Genomic DNA, 11,272 nt, shown 5'->3' with positions numbered 1-11,272 from the left:
ACGCATACATACATATACACACACACGCATACATACATATACACACACACACACACATGCATACATACATATACACACATACATACAAAAATATATTAAAAAAAAACAAACAAAAACAAAACACTTTTTGTTCACAAGAAGCATCTGCCTACGTGAACCAGGCCTCACAAAAAGAAGATTTCAGGAGACTTAGGATCAAGAACTGTTGATTTGCAATAAGCTGGAAAGGTTTACAGAGTCGTCTCAAAGAGTTGAGTCATTAAATCAGTCCACAGACATGAAGTGGAGGTCCAGCTAAGATGAATTATCAGGATTATCAGTCAGGTGAAAAAGAAGCCCAGAGTAAAGGCTGAAGGCTGAAAGGAATCACTGGAGCTGGTTAACATCAGAAATGCTTTAGTGCAAACATTTTAACCAAACAGTTCACTAAAGCCTCCCTAGTATTTATCATCAAGGCCCTAGATGACTGTAGTAACACACACAAGCTGCATGTGGAACTCTGGCTTACTGTAACAGCATCTGCCCATCTCTGCTAAAAACAGTCAGTTTATGGACTGGCTTTATGTTGAACATTTGATATTTACAGGTGATTGTAAAAAAACAAAAAACAAACAAACAAAAAAAAAAAAAAAAAAACATACCATACTTTGAAGTTCCTCTGCAAATTCAGTTTTCTTCTTTAGCTCCTCAGACAGAGTTTCTAGTTTGTTCTTGAAAAAACAAACAAATCGGACATTTAAACAAAATTGCCACAATTTTAATATTTAGCTTCTAATAAATCATTGGAATCAAACATTTTCAATTTAAGAATGAATCACTTTTTCCTCAATATCTTAACATGTCAATGATGTCCACTAAAGATACAAGTTAAAATTACCGTACACATTACAAGCCAGATCTGTGATTTGGGTACAGCACGCTGTCGACCCCAACACACAGGGTCTGCGACGTTTGTTGTTACTGATGTAGTAGACGGCTGGGGTTTTAACCACACTGTGACCCAATATTGGGTGTATCGGGACTTAAAGACTGTTCTACTTAGCAGTAAACGCTGTGATACATGAGATGACAAAATGATTCAACTCATGTTAAGTATATTGTATGTGTACTCTTACGGACACTGTTATCACAGAAAAAAAGTTCCCATATTTTTCCAGATTTAATAAACTTGAGAAGGAACTCCTCCTCAGCATGTCATCTTACCTGAAGCTCCTGGCATTGGAGTTCAGAGGATTCAATGGCCTTCTTCAAGCTGGATATTTCATTTTGCAACTCGTTCTGCAAGTTTGCGCAAACAAAATGAATACAGTGTAAACTAGAAATGGAACTCAGTAGAGCGCACACCTCCGCCAAGGCCAAACATTGACGATAATGTCGAAGTATGCCCCCTCTCTCACTATGTTAAGGAAAGTAATAAAAAAAATTCCCGGACCCGCCCCCTTAACCAGATTACACCAAGAATGTAAAGGGTTCTTCCCTGGCCCATGCTCCATCGCTCCACCAAGTTTGGTGCAAATCGGTTCAGTACTTTTTTTGTAATCCCGCAGACAACCAGACACAGTGTAAACGTAACTTCTTTGGAGGAGGTAATAAATAAAATCATATCACAAAAATAAAACAACATCGGGAAAAACTGTGCAAGTATGAAAAAATCCATGGAAAATTATTTGCAGTGAAAAAAAAACAAACAAACAAACAAACAAACAAACAAACAAACAAAAAATCAATATATTTAACTGAAAGAAAGCAAACAAAGACAAACCCAGTACATTCCTGTCCTTGGACCCATTTACCATAAGCGTAGTCTGAATGAAATCAAATGAATAACTTTACCTCATGCTCCTTCCGGCACTCCTCCTCCAGAGATTTGAACTCATTCATCTCTCTCTTCTCCTCCAGCTCCTGTGACAGAGCAGCTTTCTCTTTCTCCAGACTTTCAGTCTGCTCTATGAACATCCCAAGCTCCTGCTTCAGATAGTCTCGCTCAGCAACCACCATGTCCTATGAACATACAACTTCATCAGTTTAAGCATCAGAAAGCATTTACACTTGACATGCATTGCCCTAATGTTCTTTTTCCATCACTAGAATTTTGAACAAATGCTTATCCTTTTGTTGCAGAATTAATTCCCTTCTCCTAGAATCATTGGTAACTGCTCCAGTCAACTTTGTTACTTAGTCAGTGCTCTGTGTTTTTAGCAGAAGTTGCACTAGTATCTATAAAGAAATACATTTCAATACAAACAAACAAACATCAATTAGGCGAGGTTTTTAAGCTTTTGTTGCCGTGCACTGTGGAACAAAAATGTGTGAAATTTCACCCCCCCCCAGAACCTAGATTAACTCGAATTAGCTTTCTCAGACATAGTTTGGAACAGTCCTACATTAAAGTTGTCTTGAATGAACTGATCTGATTTCCTTGGGCAATATGGTGATTAAGACAGGCTCCTGGTTAGTTTAATGCCTTGTCCTGGAAAACATTTTTTGAATCACAACATGGAAAATTCATACAAAAAGATAACAATTTAACAGGATTTTCTCTTCTCTCATATGCAAAACAGGCTATGGAGTTTTGAGATCAGTTACAGTCACAACAGATGTGCTCCATCAAGCGTTACCTTCTCTGAAGCCAGAGTTTCACACAGCTGGATGGTTTCTGCAAACTCTCGCCTCATCTGGAAAACACGGTATAAAGACTAGTACTGAAACAAGCTAATACAGCCGAGCCAGAGTCAAATCAATGAACAGTATGCAGAAGGTGCTAAGAATGTGTTATGGTAATTGAGGGTTTCTTCTCTCCCTTGGAAAGCAGAGAGCAAGTATGTTGAAACACAGCACACCTGTTCATCAGGTTCAGTCTGACCACAGCGCTGCTCTTCCAGCTGTCTCTCCAGGTCTGCCACTTTCAACTCCAACATCTCCGCCTTATCCATGGCCTGCAGCTTCTGCTGAGCTTCTGCTCGTTGCTGCTGCTCCAGCTCTGCTGCCCTCTGTTCTATTGTCTGTATTTTCTCCAAGGCTCCCTGTTTCTGCTGGGCCTCTGTTTGCAGCTGCAGCTGCAGCTCTGCCACTCTGTCATCTAAGGTTTCTACTTTTGTCATGGCCTCCTCTTTCTGTTGACTCTCCAATTCCAGCTGCAGCTCCAGGTTAGACACTTTCCCTGAAAGCTCACGCATCCGGTCTGGAGAGACAAAGTCTTTGGGACTGGTAGAGAGATAAAAACGTACAGATGACTAATGTGTTGAACAACTGAACTACACACAAACACTCAGAGACCAGGGTTTTATTCCACACATAGTAACCTCAAGCTTGAGCTTTAGTTAGCTGAGGTATTTAGTATAAATATACAGTATAAAAGCCACAGTGAAATGGCGAAAAATTTCCTTTCGTCAATTTCAGTATGTGACAATGTGAGCCGTATGTGCAAGTACTGGGTTAAGTGAAATTCTAGATGATTACCCCCTTGACTGACTAATGAAATCATTAACCATGTTAGTGTTGGTGAAATCATATAAGATGGGAACATAGAAATTTGTCAACTGTCAGAGATTTTGCCAGACAATTTATACTGAGGTATTTGTCCCGACAATATCACTGGTTGTAGCAGACCAGGCGTTTTCAAAGTCCGACAGCTCAAAAAAGTAAATATTAACAGATTTTGTCACACCTAACATTATTCTCTGTCTTACTTCTATTTGGGGGATAGGTATGCGCTATGTTTTGGACCTGCAGGTCCCATAATGCTTTGGGAGATGTAAACAGGAATTCCAATGTTGACATGGATTCAGTGAGTCACACTTTGGTCAACAACTTGAGCCGTCTTTTTATGCCTCCACACCGGTGTCAGCCGTGGCCGGATGCATACAAACAGTCTAGGATCTAAACAGTTGATCCATGAGTCAGGACGGACTGACAACCCAAAAGCATAATAATAATAATAATAATAATCATCATCATCATCATCATCAACAACAACAGAGTGTGAGCTACACTAATTGTGGCAACCGGGCACTAAAAAGGTTTAAATATAACTTAAATGCCACAAGGAGCAATTAAGGTACTCACAGCCACAGCCGCTGCTGCTGACTGACTTGATGAGCAGGTCAAATCATTGGTCAAAGTTATCAACCTCCTATCGGTAGTACAGCATTGGCACGCACCTGTCCCATGCTTTCACCTAACACAGTATCTCTGCCTCACATTCCTCCATCCACAACCCCCTTCAACTCTAGGAGGCATGTCTCAGGTAGAAAAAAACCTCTGTGTTGGACCACTGATGGCAATGTTGCAAATCAATGTGCAGGACAGCTATTAAGAAGGCAATACTGGACTTACAGGATTTCTGCATCAATGTGATGCTGTACCTTGACTTGTCAGGTTTTAAATTTACTGAAAAAACAAACACTCCCATTTTATTTCATTATATTTAGAAATAGTTTCAACATTAACTTCCGGGACATTTAACAAATCAAAAAATATACGGATAATGTGATAAAATTACATATACTGTGAGATAAGACTTTATCCTTATGTCCACGAAAAAGAGGAAAACAAACTTAATTCCTGAATTACTTGTAATGTATCATACTATCCTGGGATATTAAAAAGGTGTCGAGTTAGCTGTCTCGAGAGTGACAGCCAATGTAACTGTTAGTAGAAAGACATTCACCTGTCTCCAAAGCTTCGAACAGTCACACAGCTCTGACTCATTTCCATTTCATCCGGCGGCTCATCAGAAATCTCCCAGTGAGAGTCGAAGTCTTCATCATCTGTTAAAATAAGCATGTATGCATCAAACCAATCATCAGAGAGTACAGTTCATGTGTGAAATGGGAATAATAACGTGACTTATGATTTGCAGTGTGCATGTACTCCTTTATTTATTTTTTTTATTTTATACTTCAGAATCCTTACCTTCCCCCAACTCCATCAGGCAGGAGCGGTCTGCTTTCCTCTTCCGAGTGAAAGGATCTGCAAAGCTGAGGTCGGATGAACCACCATCGCATGCAGATGGACGGGCAAGTCTGAGCATCTTCCCTCCCCACGTAACTCTGCGCTTAGGCATCTTAAAAACAGAACAAGAGTCACAATCGACATCTGACTAAGTCTAACTACACTTTTATCTTGCGACACAGATACCTTTTTAGCAGGAATCAAGTTTGAGCTGGTAACGAGAAGTTTGGTCAAGTTTTTGATCCTGTCCTCTTGTTCTCTCTGGAGCTGATCCTTTTCTTGGAGCAGCTGAGCGAGAACTTCCTTCTCTGTAGCTGTGGTCTGCGTGACTGACGAAACCTGTAGGAGGTCATCCACAGGTCAGTGGGGACAAAGTGCTGCCGTGATGGAACTCGCAGCGATGGGCCCAACAGAACAAGACGGAAGAAAAACCGAGAGTGGTGACACTTGCCTCATGAAGTCGTCGCTTGAGGTCTACAATTTCATTGCGATACCTTTTGAGCAGAGCCCCGTCATCAGACACCTCTGTCACATGGGGGTCGTTCTTCATTTTCTTTGCAGTGCTGGCAAACTAATATAAAGAAACATCATCTGCTTTGATCAGTCTCATGTTTGCTCTAACGGTTCATGTTTTCTCATATAACTGCGTTTTCTGGACCGACCGTTTTGGATGTTTGGGGCAGATTCAACCCACATATCCCAATGCAAAGCTGCAGTTTTTCATCTTACATAAATGTACAGAGGAAAGGAGCATTTAGCATTTGTGCTCAACAGCTGAACTTTAAAATGTCAAGGAAGTGGTATCGGGTGCCGTGCAGGACTGAAGTCCACTAACCTGCAGAGTGCTGAGGGTCTCATCTAGAGTGACAGGAGTGATGGTACAGATGATGACTGTTTTAGCGTTCCCACCCAATGAGTTCTGCAGGATGCGGGTTAGCTTACTGTCTCTGTAGTTGGTGAAACCCCTGAAGAGACAGAATTATATCAAGCAAAGACACCCTAAGAAGTCGTGAATAACAATTTTTAAAATCGGTTTGTTTTTGCGCTCATCATTTTCCTTTATGCAAACAGGAGTTGTTCACTCCAAGATAATGGAATTGGAGATCCAAATATTTTGTTTGCATTCACATAAGGGCCTAGAGCCATTTCAATCAATTAAGGAGATATATTAAAAGGGATAGTTCAACATTTTGGGAAATGTACTCGTTCCCTTTCTTTCCGAGAGTTAGATGAGAAGATCGTTATCAATGCCTCTGTGCTAAGTACGGAACAGGGCCCTGTCTTTCTTTTGCGGCTTAACTAATTTAGCATAACACGCTGTTATCACGCCAAAGTAATCCTGTTATGGTAGTTACAGCTGATATAATCTGCAATTGGAGGAATGTCATTTAAACTGGTGAAAGACAAAAAAACTGATGTCCGCTTACGCTGACGTTTTTAATGTTTGAATGTGATAATGTGCTGTGTGCACATTAGAGGGAGGGAGGGAAATGGAGTCACTAGTTAGTGGTGTCCAAGTTCAAGTCGAGCTGCAAATCTTTTATGATTTTATCAAGTCAAGTCTGGGGATGTGCGCATTTAGTCGAATAAACGATTAAACGTTGCTGACTTCGTTAGTATACCAGTCGGTTAAACTAATTCTTAATATTTCATTTGTCTACACCCCCCCACCCCCCAATCCCAGTGAGGTTACCAGGTTTGGTACCAACATGTCTGTACAGAGAACAAAACCTAAACCAATGCTCACTGACTATATCTGGCCGGAGCTGCTGCACAGAAGTAACGGGTGCATGAATACCCTGAAGAAATAGTTCCAGCTTCTCATTTCACTCTCAGAAAGGAAGCAAATAAGCGTATTTCCCAAAATGTTGAACATTTACTTTAGGACAACATATTATTGAGATTTATGAGAAACTGGCAATGCTGCTTTGTGCCAGCCTGACCAGTGAAAATATATCTGGAGCAGTAAGACTCAACCCAACAGTTACTGGATGTATCAATGGAATAATTCAGACTACACCAAATTATAAAATTATTTTAGTACTATAATGAGTGCATTGAATTTCCATTATTTACTCACTTCTGGCTTTCATCAGTCAGTTTCTTGATCACTTGGCCGAGTGTGAACAGGCTGCGATTGATATTGCAACCTTCTTTGAAACGCGTGCCTTAGATATCGAAACAGATAGATTACTGTAAACTCACCATATGCCGCGGTGTATACACGGTAAACTTTAACATAACATCTGGTCTAATGCAACATGCATTTCATGCGGCTTCAATCAATGACCTAAAACATTCTATGGATTTAATTCCACCTTACCTTCAGCTCCTGTTTGACTTGCTCTCTCAGATCCAGCTAGATCAACCAAATTCTAGAAAATTAAGCAAACTTGCTAGTGAACAAATAATTATTGCAACACAAACTATGATACAGTTGACAGAAAGACAGAAAACAAGCCAAAAAGGAAAAAGGAGGTAACTTACCAAATGAGACACAATGATGGCTCCGTCCGCATTTTCACCTGATGCTGGGTCGCTCCTTTCTCGGCTCTCCAGGATCTAAGGGAAACGAACCCATGAGAAATCCAGATTTCCTCTGAATCCTGAGGTTAAAGTTACCGTGTGTTGTGGTTTTGCCTACCATTCGGAAAATGGCATGTGAGCGGCTGCTCCGCTGGTTCATTTTTGTTTTTCCATAGTGGCGGTTCTCTACAAAAGGCAGATTGTGCAGAAAACACGTTGGTTGTTACACACAGTGTTACACGCAGCATCATGCTCATGTTCAGTAATAACCTCAGATCTTACTTTCTCCTTTTCGAATCCAGGCTAGGGCTTGTGTAGGAGATGTAACCAGCTCCTCAGTCAGATCAGCCACATAGATGTTTTTCTGCACACAGTAATTATCAACCACAATCATCATGATCACGTAAAACGGGAAAGTACATATGCCTTTGAGAGCTACTAGATTTTGAAAAATGTTTCTAAGGAGCTTAGGCCCAACATAATATTTTAAAATCACCTCTTAAAAGGAGTTCCTTCTAGTGAAATAGTGTTGCACTTCCAAAAGAAAAGGGGGCACATGCGAACGAAAAAAAGCCCATCAATTTTGGTCCAAAACGGAAGCGGCAGAGGCCAATATAAAAAAAACCAAAGGCTTTGGCCCCGAAGGCATTTTCCCCATAGGCCCCCATACTAAAAGCGATGCCAGTAAAACAGTTAACAAGACAACTCATACTGCAAAAAAGATCTGTTATTACTCTGTTTTGAATTTTTAATCCACAGACAGTTTATATTTGTAAAACGATCTGAGAGCCTAGAAAAGTAAGTTATATTTGCACGATGTCATCAATGTAAAATCTATGGGCCGAGCAGGGACGTGCAGACGGGGCCAGCGTGGGACACACTAATGTGTGAGTGCAGTAGGCTGTAGAATGTGGAAGCAAACTTTCTGGCTGATGCGCCAGACGAGCAATTTTCATTCAAATGAGTGGGTGCCATCTTTAAATCTGGTATCTAGTTCCAATAATACATCCATAGTTACCCCCCCCGCCCCTTACTGGTAAATACCCATGCATTTCAAACTTCATTGCCCCCAGTTTGTTACACAGGCTTTCAATTAAACGTGATGTCTCCAAGCCCAACCTAAGATGACCCTGATGACATGGACTGGGTCATTTTCTCAATGTTCGTTCCCCTTCCTGGAGACTTTCAAGGCTTTTGTCCCCAACTGGACAAGCAGTCCACAATTAACTGGTCTTTAGTCTGAAAGATCATATGTGAGGAAAAAGAAATGTCACTCTGTAACATTACTGTTTTTGCAATTCAATGAGAACAAGAGTCATGAATCACCATGACTAAAATGATCTACTGTACCTGAATGTAGCAAAAGAAGGCCATATTACAATATGTCTGACACATTTAATCAAAATTTCATATCTAATGCTGGTCTTTCATTTTCAAGTTTTAGCTACAGGTTGCGAATATTAATCAGGCATCCACTAAAAACAGTTTCAGTCTTCTCGGCCGACAAAAGGTGATCACAGATCTAAACCGAATCTTCGCGCTTTCATTTTTCTTCTAGCTGAAGGAACTTGCAAACGTTGACAACTAAACCTAAAAAGACTGGACAAGGGAATCAGTTTCGATGAAATGTCATTGAAAAACAGCTCACTTACACTGATTGTCTCTCGGACTTCCAGTGGTTTTCGCTTCCAGCTGTCAACAAGCAGATCAGTCACAGTCTCGTTGTAGATTTCCATGTAAGACACCCTGAGAAGGAACTCCTTCTTTGGACACTTTGGGCGAAAGAAAAACATTGGTTAGAATAAGCAGTGATTACACAACAACCTGCAGCATGTTTCAAACATGTGATACCATTCTTACATTTTTAATGGTTTGAAAGACATCTTCCACAGCCACAGGTATCACTCCGGGAATATGGTCACTCCCCATCATGGTGAAGGTCTTTCCAGAAGAAGTCTGCCCATAAGCAAATATGGTTCCTGTGGATCAAAAACAGCACAGATATATAAACAAAATATACAACACGCAGCTACAGCGAGTAGGGTGGAACAACATGGTACCACAAGACAGGTCTCACTATATTCACTTTCCATTACACACCATTGTATCCCTCAACCGTGGAAACAACCAGAGGCTTTGCAATATCCTGGTACAGCTGATTGGTTGTTTCCTCGGCAGTGAACACTCGGTCTGCGAACAACAGAGGAGAAAACGAGTGTATAGTACATTTCGATTACTATGACTCTATACTAAATGGCTCAAAGGAGTCACGATATCCAGTAAACACATTTCTTAACCCTGTTCATTCTGCAAAACGTACCAAAACTAAAGCTCTTGGTGGAATTCCCATCATCGATCTGATGAATTGATTTCTTATCAGCTTTCCAAAACAGCTGGACAGGCTCTGGATTCTCCGATGCAGCACTTTCTTCCCTGTAACAAGGACATACATCCAAGATATACATGGAAACATTAACAGACTTTCTCGACAACATCTTCAAGAGACAACGTTTGGTGTTGCTCTGTGAGATTAATTTGTGGCTGGCTTGTTAAAGCATCCCAGACGATTTTATGAGCAAAGCATCAGTTTAAACCAAATGTAATATTTGGAGGACAAATCAAGCATCCCTTTTGTCCTCAGCATCACTCCCCAGGGAGTCCCAAGTTAGGCTCTCGGTCTTGTTGAAACAACAAAACAAGTATAAAGTAATTGTTCAATGCAAAAATGAAAAAAAAAAAAAAAGATAAAGTAGGGATCTACAAAGTTTACACCAAGACTAAATTTAAAAACATCTGGATTTGTAGACAATAAACTGAGTCGGTGTATTGTTTGACACTAACTCAGTAGCAATACAGTTGCTACCGAAAGCAGAAAAGTTAATCAAAAAGTCGTTTCAGAAGAGGGAAAACTGAATGTACAACCGTGTCAGTTGATCAATTTACTGCACGTCGGTATCTGTTGACGGCGCCGGCAGTTCATTACAGACAAAAAAACTGGAGCCAAAGGGCGCCATCGCCAGCCCCCCGGAGTACATCCTAACTTTCATTACAGCAGAGTATACAGCGAGCACAGAATAAACACCGACACAAAAACAAACCAACAAAAAAATCCACAAAACTAAGAGTATTGCTAATTTTGTAATCCATCATACCAGATGCAGAAAACGGAGATAACAACGCCGCTAAACAGCTACTGGCCCCACAGCAATAGGTTATCTTAGGTTTGTTAGCGTTAAATAAAATAAAGGCGTATACAGTGCGCTTTACCGCTGAGCTGAATACAGTTATTATTTGCCAAACCAAAGACTCGCCATAAACGCCCGAATTTGAGCCCACAACAGATTATTAACATGACTCTACTCAGTAACGTTAACAGTTCGCTAGCTCCTCGTTCGGTTGTTACTTAAAGTTGGCTCAAAACTTACCTCGCAATCAGTGGGCGGACTCGGACACAAACTTTAACAGCCGACTCTTCTGTCATTTTTCTTTTTGATTGTCACTCGCCAAAGAAAAGTTACAAGGCGAACAAATACATCTTTCCTCGCTGACAATAAACTATACAGGCCTAAAAAACTGAGGGAAGCGCACCGGAAACGTCTCCCTTTGCTGTTTGAAATCTTGCCGCTTTGTTTTGATTGGTCAACGTCTTCGGTGGACAGTTCCATATGGGGCGGCAGTGAAATAACGGTTGGGTTACGTTTTGTTTCCGATTTTTCTTTTTAACATCGATTTTAACGGAATGCGTAATGTCATCCGTACGGGAACATGGCTCCGAAAGGGAGATCGAGTTTGT

The 11,272-nt window shown here is 40.7% G+C and overlaps 1 protein-coding gene across 6 annotated transcripts in view; it reads right to left on the bottom strand.

Annotated features, from left to right (window-relative positions):
- Nucleotides 1-11,256, bottom strand: part of cenpe (centromere protein E) — a 33,031-nt gene extending 21,775 nt beyond the window's left edge. For all 6 annotated transcript variants that reach the window (XM_040124685.1, XM_040124686.1, XM_040124687.1 and 3 more), the window contains exons 1-20: nucleotides 10,905-11,256; nucleotides 9,800-9,912; nucleotides 9,580-9,669; nucleotides 9,340-9,458; nucleotides 9,132-9,251; nucleotides 7,762-7,843; nucleotides 7,598-7,665; nucleotides 7,441-7,515; nucleotides 7,277-7,328; nucleotides 7,034-7,121; nucleotides 5,789-5,918; nucleotides 5,405-5,524; nucleotides 5,140-5,292; nucleotides 4,915-5,065; nucleotides 4,670-4,769; nucleotides 2,841-3,204; nucleotides 2,619-2,675; nucleotides 1,834-2,001; nucleotides 1,204-1,278; nucleotides 642-710 (exon numbers count right to left, since the gene is read on the bottom strand). In XM_040124685.1, coding sequence (XP_039980619.1) covers nucleotides 642-710; nucleotides 1,204-1,278; nucleotides 1,834-2,001; nucleotides 2,619-2,675; nucleotides 2,841-3,204; nucleotides 4,670-4,769; nucleotides 4,915-5,065; nucleotides 5,140-5,292; nucleotides 5,405-5,524; nucleotides 5,789-5,918; nucleotides 7,034-7,121; nucleotides 7,277-7,328; nucleotides 7,441-7,515; nucleotides 7,598-7,665; nucleotides 7,762-7,843; nucleotides 9,132-9,251; nucleotides 9,340-9,458; nucleotides 9,580-9,669; nucleotides 9,800-9,912; nucleotides 10,905-10,960 — 2,250 coding nt within the window. In that variant the 5' untranslated portion in view covers nucleotides 10,961-11,256. The remainder of the gene's footprint in view (nucleotides 1-641; nucleotides 711-1,203; nucleotides 1,279-1,833; nucleotides 2,002-2,618; nucleotides 2,676-2,840; nucleotides 3,205-4,669; nucleotides 4,770-4,914; nucleotides 5,066-5,139; nucleotides 5,293-5,404; nucleotides 5,525-5,788; nucleotides 5,919-7,033; nucleotides 7,122-7,276; nucleotides 7,329-7,440; nucleotides 7,516-7,597; nucleotides 7,666-7,761; nucleotides 7,844-9,131; nucleotides 9,252-9,339; nucleotides 9,459-9,579; nucleotides 9,670-9,799; nucleotides 9,913-10,904) is intronic.
- Nucleotides 11,257-11,272: the final 16 nt, after the last annotated feature.

This window comes from Xiphias gladius, chromosome 4, assembly GCF_016859285.1.
Source record: "Xiphias gladius isolate SHS-SW01 ecotype Sanya breed wild chromosome 4, ASM1685928v1, whole genome shotgun sequence".
NCBI classification, from domain to species: domain Eukaryota; kingdom Metazoa; phylum Chordata; class Actinopteri; order Istiophoriformes; family Xiphiidae; genus Xiphias; species Xiphias gladius.
This window is presented reverse-complemented; position numbering and strand designations above follow the sequence as displayed.